This window comes from Carcharodon carcharias, chromosome 14 (genome assembly GCF_017639515.1).
Source record: "Carcharodon carcharias isolate sCarCar2 chromosome 14, sCarCar2.pri, whole genome shotgun sequence".
Lineage (NCBI taxonomy): Eukaryota > Metazoa > Chordata > Chondrichthyes > Lamniformes > Lamnidae > Carcharodon > Carcharodon carcharias.
The window spans coordinates 94,364,616-94,380,086 of record NC_054480.1 but is presented as its reverse complement, the minus strand read 5'-3'; the positions used below and the strand labels follow the sequence as shown (position 1 = coordinate 94,380,086).

At 50.6% G+C, this 15,471-nt stretch overlaps 1 protein-coding gene across 1 annotated transcript in view; it reads left to right on the top strand.

The window, feature by feature from the left end:
• The window catches only part of LOC121286833 (cystinosin-like), an 81,957-nt gene extending 66,486 nt beyond the window's left edge, over positions 1–15,471 (top strand). Inside the window, exon 11 of the mRNA XM_041203911.1 lies at positions 15,263–15,471. Within this exon, the coding sequence (XP_041059845.1) occupies positions 15,263–15,297 (35 nt within the window). The 3' untranslated portion in view covers positions 15,298–15,471. The remainder of the gene's footprint in view (positions 1–15,262) is intronic.

Below are 15,471 nucleotides of genomic sequence, written 5' to 3'. Positions count from 1 at the left end.
GTTGGTGCTGCTGCCGTTGCTGTGGGTGTTGTTGGTGCTGCTGCTGCAGTGGCCATTGTTGGTGCTGCTGCTGCAGTGGCCATTGTTGGTGCTGCTGCTGCTGTGGCCGTTGTTGGTGCTGCTGCTGCTATGGTCATTGTTGTTGGTGCTGCTGTGGCCATTGTTGGTGCTGCTGCTGTGGCCGTTGTTGATGGTGCTGCTTCCACTGTTGGTGGTGCTGCTGCTGTAGCCGTTGTTGGTGCTGCTGCTGTGGCTGTTGTTGGTGGTGCTGCTGCTGTGGCTGTTGTTGGTGGTGCTGCTTCCGCTGTTGTTGGTGGTGCTGCTGCTGTGGCCATTGTTGGTGCTGCTGCTGCTGTGCTCATTGTTGGTGCTGCTGCTGCGGCCATTGTTGGTGCTGCTGCTGTGACTGTTGTTGGTGCTGCTGCTGTGACTGTTGTTGGTGCTGCTGCTGTGGCTGTTGTTGGTGTTGCTGCTGCTGTGGCTGTTGTTGGTGCTGCTGCTGCTATGCTCATTGTTGGTGCTGCTGCTGCTGTGGCTGGTGCTGCTGCTGCTGTGGCTGTTGGTGCTGCTGCGGCTGTGGCTGTTGTTGGTGCTGCTGCTGGGCTGCTGTGGCCGTTGTTGGTGCTGCAGCTGTGACTGTTGTTTGTGCTGCTGCTGCTGTGGCTGCTGTTGGTGCTGCTGCTGTTGTGGCTGCTGTTGGTGCTGCTGCTGCTGTGGCTGCTGTTGGTGCTGCTGCTGCTGTGGCTGCTGTTGGTGCTGCTGCTGCTGTGGCTGCTGTTGGTGCTGCTGCCGCTGTGACCATTGTTGGTGCTGTTGCCGCTGTGACCGTTGTTGGTGCTGCTGCTGCTGTGGCTGCTGTTAGTGCTGCTGTGACTATTGTTGGTGCTGCTGCTGCTGTGGCTGCTGTTGGTACTGTGGCTGCTCTCCTGGAGCTGAGCTGCTACTACTTTTGTGGGGCCTCGTTTACCCCACATTTTGGAGGAAGACTGCTGCCCAGAAGAAGAAGAAGGGGGAGGTGGGGGTTGCATAATATTATTATTATTATTATTTCTGGAGCCTTCAGGCTGCTACAGCCTGTATTTCGACCACTTGTTCTCTGCAGGGCAAGGAACAGAAGATCTGAGAAGGGAGGGCTGTGAGACACTGAGCCTTGAGGGGAAAGAGACCTGCACCCCATTCCGCCCTCCCTTGCCTTGCCTGTCTTAGCTAGTGCTGCCCGGAGCCTCCGCGTCTATGACCTTTAACCTTGGTTCCTGAGCTGTGCCTGGGCAGTGCTAGCTGCCCAGGAGCAGACTCCTGCCCTCCTGCAAAACATCAAATACAACTCCCCACAATAAACATCGAAGCATCTGCCTGTGCCTGTCCCCTCTCTCTCCCCCTTTCCCTCTTCCTCTTGCTCTCCTGCATTCCCAATCCCCTTTGCTCCAGACTTTTCTTTCCTTTTTTTCACCTGAATCGGGTGTAGCACACCTCGATGGTGATGAGATCTTCGCTGGTGGCGGGGCCTGCTCCTGCCGGCTCTGTGGCCTCTTCAGCACCTACATCTCCCGCAGCCCTGTCACCATTTCAATTGCTGACCAGGCAGCTTGAGCTGAAGTGCTACTCCCACCCCACCATGACTATCAAGGCTTGCATCAAGATTTTGGCCGGGGTCCACGGCCCATCAACAATAGTTGAAAATGTGCGATAATGCCGTGTTCTTTTTGAAGGCTGAGCGGACGGTGCACCTCACCCTCAAGAAGGGGCTCATGCTGGGTTCCTGGCTATGGACCCCCTGGAGGCCACCGCCCAGCGATTGATAGTATCCAACATCCTGGGTGAGCTCCTCCTCCCCCACCTTTGTCATCTGGGGGAAGTGAGGTAAGGGGTGGCCTGAAGGACACTAGTCTTCGGCACGTGTACTCCTTCCACATGTACTCCTTCCATGGGACCTATGAGTTGCTGACCATATAGTTTGGTTGGTGGTTGGCATCCAGTGCCATGCCTGCAAGGAGGTGGGGCATGTGAGAAAGAAATGCCCCACCTCCAAAGCCACCAAAACCATCCAGGCAGCCGCGGCTGGCACAGCCGCCCCGCCCCCAACCACAGCTCTAACTCGCTCCCCACAAGGGGAGGTGACACCATCAGCCAACGTTACCTCGGCTGTTAGCAAGGTGGGGGAGAGAGAGTCCCCACTGGAAGAAGGCACGGAGAAAGGCCGTCCACCCAGGAGCAGACCCCCCAAGTCCCCCAAACCTCCAAAGCCCGCTCTGATCCCTAGACCCCCAAAGACACCAGCTCGGGGGAGAAAACATCACCCGGCCCTGGCGATGTAACCACATGTGCTCCTGGGCACCATAGGTGCCTCAGCACCAAGTGCTGGGCCTGGTGTGATCCCTGCACGGGTTCCCGTGCCCGGCAGTGATGGGGCCTGCAATCCCGAGCCGGTGGTTATCCCTTTAGGGATCAACCTGGCAGAGACCCTGGGGGCAGTACGTCCAGGAGGGGTGGATGAGGCGATAGAGGTCTCCCCAGCCTTTCCTGGAAGAGGCATCACCTATCACCTGTTGGGAGAAGGGTGGCATCTCCGCCATGCCAGTCCTCATGCTGCCCTCCAGGGGAGGCTAAAAGCCCCAAGGTATCACTGAGCAGGGGCCCCCAGGAATCAATGAGGGTATCACCCTTGCTGTGGTGCCCCACCCCAACCCACCTTGTATTCCTGAGATGCCACCTGGCCTGTCAGGGGACTGCAGCACCCCCCTTGACTGCGCCAAGTCATGGGTCATTGGTTGGTGGCTGCGAGGAAGGCCACCCTGCTCCATCCTAACCTTTTGCGCTGGACGCCTCCATCCTGGGCCCAGAGCTTCTTTGGACTCGCCAGAGGACCCGGCGCCTGGGAGGGAGCGGGGCTCTGAGCTGCTGCCGCCCTGTGGTCCAGCACCACAGAGGACCCCCCCTGGCCTTCTTGGTGGAGGTGGGATTGAGGCAGAGGTAGAGACAGCTGGCAGCTCTGAATCAGCCCCTGAACTCATGCAGGGGAGGGGTCGGATGCCAGAGGCAACGATCCAGAGGAGGAGGTGGTGTCGATAGCGAGCACTGCCAACAACCTTGAGTTGTTGGAGCCAGGTGAGGTGATGAGGGCTCTGGTGCCTGCTGTCGACTCACCACTGCTTCCCCCCACCATCCAGGACTTTTGGCAAGTAAGCGCGGTCGTCAAGATAGGGTCCAGTCAGTCTTGGACTGGTGGCATTCTTATCCACTGGTGTTCTGGTCCACCTGTGAGACCCTAAAAGCCCCCAAATTGGACTGGAATGCCCAGCGGAGGATCCACAAGTTTCTTGCTGGGCTCCTGAAGGAGAGGAAGGCTTAAAAAAGTCCTCTCATTTCACTATCTGAGGTGAGGTGAGGGTTTAAACACTTCTGACAATGAAAATGACCATAGCTAACCTCAACATCAATGGCAGCAGGGATGCACAGCGCAGGTTCCAGAACTTCTCAGTCTTCAGTTCTCTTCCTGCAGGAAGCCCAGACCCTTCAGGGAGACAAAGCCACGTGGCTCCTGGAGTGGCGAGGGGGGGTTCTACATCAGTCACCCAGCTTCCAATTCTGGCAGGGTGGTTATCTTGTTGGCCCCGTGTTTTCAACCGGTAATATTGGGGGTCAAGGAGCTAGTGCCAGGCCGGTTGCTGCACCTTACTGTGCACCTAGGGGGCGCAGCACTTCACTTTGTGAGTGTGTGGGCGCGCAGTAGCAAGCGAGCTTCTTTGAGGAAATGTCCACTCATCTGGGCAAGTGCATCGTCCTCGGGGGAGGATTTCAACTGCACCCTCGGGGGCCTGGGACCATCACGGTACCCAGTACCGCACACTGGGTGTGAGTAAGTTGAGGGACCTGGTCGGGTCCTTCGACTTTGTGGACGTCTGGCGAAATCTCCATCCTGACTCCAGCGTTTTCACTTTCGTGTCACCTGGAGTTGGAGGGACCCAACTTAACCACCTTTATATTTCCAAGGCGTGCTCGGACCCCATCTGGTGTGGGCGGAGCTCACTCCGATCTGCGCTTGGACGGGGTCCGCGTACTGGCCCTTTAACAACCTGCTGCTGGAAGACGAGCGGTTCCTGGATTCGTTCCGTCGTTTCTGGGCCGGCTGGAGAAGGAAGCGGGGAGGCTTCCCCTCCTTGTGGCTATGGTGGGACGTGGGCAAGACTCATGTTCACGTCTTCTGTTAGGAGTACGCGAAGGGGTCAACAAAGAGGCAGAAATCCAGGGTGGAGGAGTTGGAGAAGGAGGTGCTCGACCTGGAGGCACGTCTCCATCAGCCCGACATGGACCCGGCCCTGCGGCTGGTGTACGATGTGAAGAAGGCAATTTGTTGGGTCCCACGGTGTGTTCGTGAGGTCGCAGATCCCGTTCCTCAAGGGCCTGGACCGTGGCTCCCCCTTCTTCTACTCACTGGAAAAAAGACATGGGGTACGTCAGCAGCTCTTTCCAGGCACTGCCTGTCTTTTACCAGGACCTGATCAAAGTCTGGAACATGGTCACCTCGCGCCACAGCTCTCCACCGTCAGGAGTAGCAGCTATCGTCAAAGAGCCGCTGCTCAGGAATCCGCACCTCTGCCAATTTTGGTGGCTGGTGGAGGAGGGCTGTGGCTACCGGGGTGACCAGGATCGGGGACGTGCTAAGTGGCGGAGGAGTGGGCTGGATACTTCCACAGTGGTCGTCCAGCTTGCAGTCGGTGGATGTCCAGCTTGCGGCCAATACCAATGACCTTAGGTCCTGATTGCATACCTGGTCTTGAGACGGTGCAGGTGTGCAGTGGTCTCCTGTCTGAGCAAACCCCTGCTCTGCCGGAATTCTACATTCCAAGGCCTGAGCCCTCCCTTTGGAGCCGGAACCCTGCAACCTGAGTCACCTTGCGGAAATGCCCTCTGTGCCTTTTAGCTCAGTGCGGAGGTGTTTCCTGTATGGGCTACTGCTGCACACCCTTCACCTCCTTACTCTCAGCCACTGCCCGGACGTGCCCTGGCATGCCTTGTTGTCATCCTGCAGCAGAGGTCCCTAGTGGGGGGGCTCTCTAAGGAGATGTCCTCCCCCTTTCCTTCGGGCACCTGGGGTAGAAGGTGTTGAATGCAGCAGTCCCGTATAACTGCAAGATGTATTGGTTCATGGACTCCCAAGATACCTGCGCCTTTTGCGGCCTTGTGGAGTCCATGGACCATGTGTATATAGGGTGTCATAGGTTGCTCTCCCTTTTCAGTTATTTGAAAAACCTTTTACTGTTGTTTTGTTTGCACTTCAGTCCCACACTCCTGATCTATGGGCACCTGGTGGGGAGGGGGGCCGGGAGGGAGTAGGACCTCCTCGTGAACCTGCTCCTGGGCCTGGCCAAGTTGGCCATTAACAGCTCCAGGCAGCGGACGATCGAGGGGGTTGCCCGACCCGACTGTCTGCCCCTCTTCCATGGCTATGTTCGCAGCCGGGTGTCCCTGGAGAGGGAGCATGCGGTATCCCTCGGCACCATCAAGGCCTTCCGTGCTCAGTGGGCACTGCGGGGACTGGGGTGTTTTATTGACCCCTTTAATCATGTTTTGATTTAATGTTTGTAAATTTCCTTTAAATTTTGTCCTTTGTTTTTGCAGTTTCCCTTTAAGATGCTGCCTTTTCATTTGTCCCTTGGCTTCGTTTATCTGTTTTGTAACCAAAAGAGTTAAACACCCAGGTGGCAGCGATAACTTTACATAGCGCCTCCTTCAAGATGGTGTGCCTTGGCGATGTATTCCTTCCGCCAGGTGCATGGCCTGAATTATGACGTGCAGCTCCTGTTTGTAGACCTGGGGGGCCTTTGTAGCTCCTTATAAGCGTTGCCTATCTTTTACCGGGACCTGATCAAAGTCTGCAGCATGGTCACCTTGCACCACAGCTCTCCGCCATCAGGAGTAGTGGCTATCGTCTGAGAGCCATTTCTCAGGAATCCACACCTACACCAATTCAGGTGGCTGGTGGAGGCTGAGGGCTTTAGTAGCTGAGCTAACTAGAGTTGGGGACGTGCTGGATGGCAAAGGAGTTGGCTGGATGATTCCACAGAAGTTGGCACATCACCCGCCGGTGGATATCTGGTCAATATAGTCAGTGCCATCCATGATCTTAGAATGGTCATGCTCACTCCCGATTGCATACCCGGTCTCGAGGCGGCACAGGCGTGCAGTGGTCTCCTGCCTGAGCAAACCCCTGCCAGAATTCCACATTGGTCCCAAGGTCCGAGCCCTTACTCGGGAGCTGGTGCCCGTAAGCTGAGTCACCTCATGGAAATGCCCTCTGTGCCTTTTAGCTTGGTGCGGAGGGGTTTCATGTACAGGCTGCTGCTGCACACCCTTCACTTCTTTGCCCTCGCCTGCCGCGCGCACACGCTCTGGTGTGCCTTGTTGCCGTCCGGCAGCGGAGGTCCCCAGTGCAGGGCCCTCTAAGGAGGTGTCCTCCCGCTTTTCATCGGGGACCTGGAGTGGGGGGTGTTCCACGCAGCAGTCCCATATAACCCATAGTCCCAAAGGATGTGTCAGTTCATGGACTCCCAAGACGCCAGTGTTTTTTGCGGCCTCGTGGAGACTGTGGACCACGCATGTGTAAGTTGTTGTAGACTGCACTCCCCTTTTCAGTTATTTAACAAACATTTTACTGTTGTTTTGTTTGCACTTCAGTCCAACGCTCCTGATCTACAGGCACCCCATGCGGAAGGGGGCCGGGAGAGAGGAGGACATCCTCATGAACCTGCTCCTGGGCCTCGCCAAGTTGGTCATTAACAGGTCCAGGCAGCTGGCGATGGAGGCGGTCGTCTGACCTGACTGTCTGCCCTTATTCCACAGCTATGTTCACAGCCAGGTGTCCCTGGAGAGGGAACACGCAGTGTCTGCCGGCACCGCCGAGGCCTCCTGTGCTTGGTGGGCACCGCGGGGACTGGGGTCTTTTATTGACCCTTTAATCACATTTGGTTTGATGTTTGTAATTTTCCTTCAAGTTTTGTCTTTTGTTTTTGTAGTTTCCCTTTAAGGTGCTGCTTTTAATTTATCCCTGATTTTGTTAATTTAATTTATTTGGTTGACTCAAAAGAGTTGCATCTTGTTGCTCCCCGACATCCACAGGGGAGGTGGAGGAAGCCTGCTGACTGCTATGCCCTGTCTGTGATGACCTTGGAGGACCAAGACCTGGAGGGCCCGGCCTGCTTTCAGGGTCCTGCCATGTGGCAGTGGCACCTTCCTCAGCCTGTAGAGCTGGAGCTGCTGGAGTCACAGGAAGAGAGGATTCAGATGGGCTGGGAACTCCCAGAGTCACCTGGGTGGATGGTCCCATGGTGTGCACTTGCTGATCCTCCTACCTATGGGTGCCCGAGGGCTCCTGGTTGACTCCTTGAGGAGAAGGAGAAGCAGAAGCTGCAGTGAGATCAGGCTGCCCCACCCCTCTCACTGGGGTGAAACTAACTATGACATCAGCAACGGAGTTAAGCCCATGCAGCAGTGCAGGGCCAACGTCCTGAACCAAGGTTTTCATGGCGGCCACCAATCTGCCAGTGTTGACCTTGGTGCGTTGGCATGCTGGTGCTATCACCTCAGCCTGAAGATGGACAAACTCCTCCATCGTGCCTTGTAAGGAGTGCAGCGGACATCCCATCCTGGTGTTCCTGAGCTTGCCTTTGCAGCAACTGTGACATGACCAAGTCCGGAGGCTCGTCATCTTACTCAGACTCAGCAACGTTCTGGCGTCCAGCAGTCCTCTGAGTGCCAGGGTCCTGGGAAGTCCCTGCCTCCACCTGCTATGGATCAGACAGTGCGATATGCTCACCAGATTGTGATCCTGAGACTACTCTAAAGCTAGGTCCCACTGAGGTGTGTGTCTCTGCGCTGGTGGAAGGTATGGGTGAGCGCTGTGATGGGACTTCAGGGATAGTGCCTCCAGATTCCTCTTCAGAGGTTTCCTCAGGGCTTGATTGGAGGCCCTGGGTCATGGACTCTGTTGGCTGTTCCCCAGATGTGCCTGCGAAAGCAAGGGGAGATAGTTAGTACATGGCAGTGGCCTATGAAAGAGGACATATCACTCACGGTATGGTTGTCTGATGGATGTTGCACTGCACTTGGTAGAGTACCTCTGACCTCACTGTCAGCACAGTCCAGATCCTCACCGGCCAGCTGGATGGCTCTGTTTTCAAAGTCCATGAGGGCCTTGATTTCAGACATTCCTCCACCAGTCTGCGACCTCTCCCTCTTGTTGTGAGCCAGTTTGTTCTGCATAGATAGAGATGGAGAGGGTGTAAGCAGGATGCCTGCCAGGCCAGATGGTAAGGATGCCTGGCCTGTGTGGGTGGTGAGTGGTCCCACGGACGGGATGAGGACAGTGACGGTGTGTGTGAAAGAGTGAATGGTGATGTCCCTTGAATTGGCAGTGAGTGAAGGCTCTGTGGGTGTGTGATGGGTTTGTGAGTGTGTGAGTTGGGAGTGAAGAAAAGAGTGACTTACCCTGGTGGAATGGAGGAGAACATTCATCCTCTTGCAGCACTGGGTGGCTGTCCTCTTCTGAAAGGCGATGGTGCTGACCACAACTGCCACCACCTGCCAAGCCGGCTTGGTGATGTTGCTGTCCCTTCTGCAGCCAGAGCAGGGGCAGAGGACATCACCACGGGCCTCCACGGCATCCAAAAGGTGTTCCAGGGATGCATCACTCAACCGAGGGGCAGCAGTCTTCTTGCCTTTTGGGGGTATGAGTCCTGTCCAGCAGGTCCTGGGCTGGAATTGTGAGGTCTGAGGTGTGCGCCTGGCATGGGGAAGTGGTGATGTCATGGCGTGGCAGGCGAATCGGAGGCAGCTGCCAGCAGAACTGCGTGTTTCGCAGGAATGCGCAATTAATGAGGCAGGATTGGGATGATATGGTATGAAAAGCCAGTATTGCAGCTGGCGAGTAAAATGTTCTTTTTCCCATTCGCTACCACACAGTGCAAATTCCACCCTCAACAGACTACCTAACCCAGTGAAAACAGCAGATATATCCCTAGATTTACAAGTCGATTTCGTTGGCATTGAACTTGAAAATGTTCTTCAAATTGATCTGGCACATTTCAAGCAAAGTAAATTCCAGCAGCTATAAGAAAAAACAGCAGGATTCTCCCCCACAGAAACTAAAGAAAACCATCATTGTGAAGGATGACCTGATTCAATTCAGCATGTCCATGAACACAAGACCCATTTTGGCCTATTGGGATGACCAGAAATATTCAGGTTATGATGAGAAGGAAAAGAAAGGCTTTTAGCAGGTACAAGGGAAGCAAATCAACGGCGGCATTAGTGGAGTACAGAAAGTGCAGGATGGAGCTTAAGAAAGCAATTAGGAGAGCAAAGAGGGGATATGAGAAAGCTCTGGCTGGTAAAAGTAGGGAAAATCCCAAGATATTCTATAAGTATATCAATGGGAAGAGGATAACCAGGGAAAGAGGAGGGTCCATTAGGGACCAAGGGGCAATCTACGGGTGGAGCCATACACTCGCTGGAGTGAATACTTCACATCCATCTTCACCCAAGAGAATGAGGATGAAGGTATCACACTTGGGGAGAGAGACTGTGAGGTTCTTAAGCAAATTGATATAGGGAGTGACAAAGTATTGGAGGAGTTGGCAGGCTTAGAAGTGGACAAATCTCCAGGTCCGGGTGATTTGTGTCCCAGCCTGCTGAGCGAGGCAAGGGAGGAGATCACAGGTGCTCTGACCCATATTTTTAATTCCTCTCTGGCCACAGGGGAGGTGCCAGGGGACTGGAGAACAGCTAATGTGGTTCTGCTATTTAAGAAGGGTTGTAGAGATAAGCCAGGGAACTACAGGCCAGTGAGTCTCACGTCAGTGGTAGGGAAACTATTGGAGAAAATTCTGAAGGAGAGAATCTATCTCCACTTGGAGAGGCAAGGTTTGATCAGGGATAGTCAGCATGGCTTTGTCAGAAGGATGCCATGCCTAACAAATTTGATTGAATTTTTTGAGGAGGTGACCAGGTGTGTAGATGAGGGTAGTGCAGTTAATGTAGTTTATATGGATTTCAGCAAAGCCTTTGACAAGGTCCCACATGGGAGACTTATAAAGAAGGCAAATGCACAAGGGATACAGGGTAATTTGATAAGGTGGATTCAAAATTGGCTTAGTTGTAGGAGACAGAGGATGATGACAGAAGGCTGCTTTAGTGACAGGAACGCCGTGTCCAGTGCTGTACCACAGGAATCTCTGCTCGGTCCCCTATTATTTATCATTTATATAAACGACATAGATGACTATGTGGGGAGTAGGATTAGTAAGTTTGCAGATGACAGAAAGATTGGCTGGGTGGTTAACAGGGAGGTTGAATGTCTTGTGCTACAGGAAGATATAGATGGGATGGTCAAATGGACAGATAAGTGGCAGATGGAATTTAACCCTGAAAAGTGTGAGGTGATACACTTTGGAAGGAGTAATTTGACAAGGAAGTATTGAATGAACGGCATGACACTAGGAAATTCTGAGGAACAAAGGGACCTTGGCATGTGTGTCCATAGATCTCTGAAGGCGGAGGGGCATGTTAGTGAGGTGGTGAAAAAGGCATCAGGGACTTGCCTTTATCAATCGAGGCATAGATTACAAAAGTAGGAAGGTCATGTTGGAATTGTATAGAACCTTGGTGAGCCCACAGCTGGAGTACTGTGTGCAGTTCTGGTCGCCACATTATAGGAAGGATGTGATTGCACTGGAGGGGGTGCAGAGGAGATTCACCAGGATGTTGCCTGGGATGAAAAGTTTAAGTTATGAAGAGAGGTTAGATGGACTTGAGTTGTTTTCATTGGAGCAGAGAAGACTGAGGGGCAACCTGATCGTGGTGTACAAGATTATGAGGGGCATGGACAAGGTGGATAGGGAGCAGCTGTTCCTCTTAGTTGAAGGGTCAGTCACAAGGGGGCATAAGTTCAAGGTCAGGAGGTTTAGGGGAGATGTGAGGAAACTTTTTTACCCAGAGGGTGGTGACAGTCTGGAATGCGCTGCCTGGGAGGGTGGTGGAGGCGGGTTGCCTCACATCCTTTAAAAAGTACCTGGATGAGCACTTGGCACATCATTACATTCAAGGCTATGGGCCAAGTGCTGGTAATTGGGATTAGGTAGGTAGGTCAGGTGTTTCTCATGTGTCGGTGCAGACTCAATGGGCCGATGGGCCGAAGGGCCTCTTCTGCACTGTGTGATTCTGTGAATTAGGCATCTCCTGGAGAGTCATTTTTAAAGGCAGGTAGGTCATTATACAGGAACATTGCAACCATATATTATTGAACAACTTCACAAGGACATATATAGATCAGACTCAAAAGTGAGACAGCCGATTGGCTGGATATGAACAATGACATTGAAGTCGCCGTCAACAAGTGCGAAACATGTCAAGAACATGTGCAAAGTTAGCACAAAGAACCACTGGTTCCATGTGAAGTTCCTACCCATCCTTGATCCAAAATTGCAGCTGACCTCTTTCATGTCCGTGGCACTCATTTCATTGTCATCATCAACTACTTTACCAAATACCCCATTCGACAATAAGCACAACTGTCGCACACACTCCAAGTGTTATTTTCAGTTTATTTGGTGTGCCTATGGATAACGGTCCGCAATTTATTGGTAAGTCATTTCATGATATATGTGAGAAGTGGAATATTGATCACACTACTTTATTCTCCTCATTACCCTAGATCCAATGGCCTAGCTGAACGAATGATTGGCATGGTGAAATCCCTAATTTTCAAACTTAGACAGACCAAGTAAGGTCTGCAATGTTACATCTGAGCGACATCTTTAAGTGCAACTATTTCATCAGTGGCAGAGCTCATGTTTGGCAGACCAATGTGTACCAATCTACCTACTCTTACCAAGCTTACTCTCTCAGAAATGAGAGAAGAATTTTTAAAACTGCACAAAAAGATGACCAACGTGCATATTAAAAATGCAGGTACAGAACTGCTAAGTTTACGGTTGGGCCACAAGTTCATCCAGGATCCCACAGAAGATACATGGCAACCCAGCTGAGGTGACAAGGATTTGTTCAGAACCAAGTTTCTATGAAGTCATTACACACAAAGCTGAGGCTTAACTCAGGACGAATCCGATCCATTCCAGCTCCTCAACCACAGTGCAGTCTAACTGCATCAAGGACTAGCTTCTGAATGGAACCAGGAACAACTAACCAAGAATGACTATCCCACAGATCACTGTGAGCAATTAAAAAATATCCAGACAAAGTTACCATCACACAATCTGGGCGTACCAGCAGATTACCTTTCTGCTTTAGAGACTCACTTATGTAATGGTTGCTAAACATGAACATATATTGTAAACAGTTATACTTCTTTGGGAGTGGGGATGTTGTAATCTGCCTTTAAGGGATAGCAGCATGGCATCTCTAGAAGGGAAGTGTGTCATGCGATCCAATCTTAGTTTCACTTTAGCTTTTGAACAGAACACATACAGCTCCACTGCTGTCTTCAAGCTTTCTACCTTTCTATAAATGTTCCCATGTGCCTAGTCTAAATAAATGAACCCTCAATGTGTCCCTAATAAGCGATTGATGCCTTTATATCAATATAACTACATGACAAAAATCAGTGGGGGCTGGGTCATTGAATATATTCAAGGTCAAGTTAGACAGATTTTGATCGACAAGGGAGTCAAGGGTTACAGCAAAGGAGCAGGCACGAAAGTGGAGTTAAGGTCAGATCAGCCATAATCTTAGTGAATGGTGGAATAGGCTCGAGGGGCTGTAAGGCCTACTTCTGCTACTATATCTTATGTTCTTAAATACATCCGCCCATAGAATAGTGGAACTTGATGGAGTAACAAGAGTACCACTTCTGACCTGAGCTAGATAGCTATGTCTTTTGCATATCTGTGCATTTTGACCAAGCGAAATTGAAGGAATGGTGATATATTTCCAAATCAGGATGGTGAGTGACTTGGAGGGGAACTTCCAGGTGATGGTGTTCTTGTCTATTTGCTGCCCTTGTCCTTCTAGGTGGTAGCGGTCGTGGGTTTGGAAGGTGCTGTTTAAGGAGCCCTGGTGAATTCCTGCAGTGCATCTTGTAGATGGTACACACTGCTGCTACTGTGCATCGGTGGTGGAGGGAGTGAATGTTTGTGGATGTGTTGCCAATCAAGTGGGCTGCTTTGTCCTGAATGGGCTCAAGCTTCTTGAGCGTTGTGGGAGCTGCACTTACCAGGCAAGTGGAGAGTATTCCATCGCATTTTTGACTTGTGCCTTGTAGATGGTGGACAGGCTTTGGGGAGTCAGGTGGTGGATTACTCATTGCACTATTCCTAGCCTCTGACCTGCCTTTGTAGCCACAGTATTTATGGCTAGTCCAGTTCAGTTTATGAACAATGGTAACCCCCAGGATGTTGATAAGTGAGGGTTTCAGTGATGGTAATGCCATTGAACATCAAGGAGCAATGTTTGGATTCTGTCTTGTGGAGATGGTTATTGCCTGACACTCATGTGGCGAGAATGTTACTTGCCAATTTTCAGCCTGGATATTGTCCAGGTCTTGCTGCATTTGGACATGGGCTGCTTCAGGATCTGAGGAGTCACAAATGGTGTTAAACATTGTGTAATCATTAGCGAACATCCCCAATTCTGACCTTATGATGGAAGGAAGGTCATTGATGAGGCAGCTGAAGATGGTTGGGCCTAGGACACTACCCTGAAGAACTCCTGCAGTGATGTCCTGGAGCAGAGATGGCTGACCTCCAACAACCACTACCATCTTCTTTTGTACTAGGTATGACTCCAACCAGCAGAGAGTTTTCCCCCTGATTCCCATTGACTCCAGCTTTGCTAGGGCTCCTTGATGCCACACTCGGTCAAATGCAGTCTTGATGTCAAGGGCAGTCACACCTCACCTTGGGAGTTTAGCTCTTTTGTCCATGTTTGAACCAAGGCTGTAATGAAGTCAGGAGCTGAGTGACCCTGGTGGAACCCAAACTATATTTCTATATCTGGGAAGATGACAGAACATGCCCAGGGAATTATAGATCAGCCAGCTTAAGATCAGTGACAGGAAAAATCCAGTAATGGAATTTCTACCAACAGAATAGAACATCTAGAAATTAAAAATATAATAATGAATAGTCAGCATGGATTTCAAAGGGGAAATCCCATTTGACTAATCACAATTTTTTGAATAAGTAATTTAGAGTAGCAATGTTAATTGGCAGTAAATGTAATTTAGTTGATTTTCAAAAGGCTTTCCCAAAGTTGTCTCATAATGGACAAGACTAATAAATAGCATCAGAGAATGTGGAGTCAGCACAATTGACAAAAGATTGCTCATTGGCTTCAGGATAGAAAGCAGAGAGCGGGCCCAAATTCAGAGTAGCTGAGGGTAGGAAGTGGTGTTCTACAAGGATCAGTGCTGGGACCACTGCTGTTCACAATTTACATTAATGATTTGAACTTTGGAATCGAAAACACAATTTCTAAGTTTGCGGATGACATCAAATTGGGGGTATAGTCAATACTGAGGAGGACTTCAACAAATTACAGGACATAAATAAACTTGCAGAATTGGCAAATAGTTGGCAAATGAAGTTCAACATAGATAATTGTGAGGTAGTACGTTTTGGTAAGAAGAATAGGGAGTTATTTATTACTTATAAGGTGCAACGCTAGGTCGAGTAGAGGAACAAAAGGATCTCTGAATACAAATACGTAATCACTGAAAGTTGTGCCATAGATCAATAAAGCCATTAAAAAAAAACAAACCCAGCAGTGGGCTTTATTTCTAGAGGATACAACTGAAAAGTGGGGATGTTATGCTAAAATCTGCATTGAATTTTGCTTAGACCATCCTTAGAGTAGTACATGAACTTCTCGCTAATATTACAATAAGGATATAGGGGCACTGAAGAGAGTGCAGAGAAAATTTATAAGGATGATACAGATATGCGAGGGTATATGTATCAGGAAAGGATCGATAGACTCTTTTCTCTTGAAAACAGAAGGCTGAGGGGATGACCTAACAGAGATTTTTAAAATTCTGAAAGGTTTTGATAAACTGCACTCTATGGCAAAAAAATATTTTACTTATGACCAGAGAAGGTTTTTCAAATACAAGTGTGACAAGTGTCTCTCCCAATGCTTTTCTCTGGGAGGACCACCTTCCAATTAACATGCTACCCACTTTAAAACTCAGAATTAGATATTGCTTTGGAAGATTAAAAAACAAATTTTTCCAACTCCTTTCTGTTGAAAACAGGTTTAAAAACACAGAGCCGTGGCAAGTTGGAATGAATGAGGAATGTGCTGGATCTGCTGAACCATGAGGCGGCCTACATGTGAGCTGGAAGTTTAACAGTGCGATGGTCAGTTACAGGATTACCAGAAACTACATCATTCAGGCAATGCTGTTAACGCCTGCAAAATGTTTTAAATCAGGTAGCAACCATCCTCTCACTAGGCACTGGA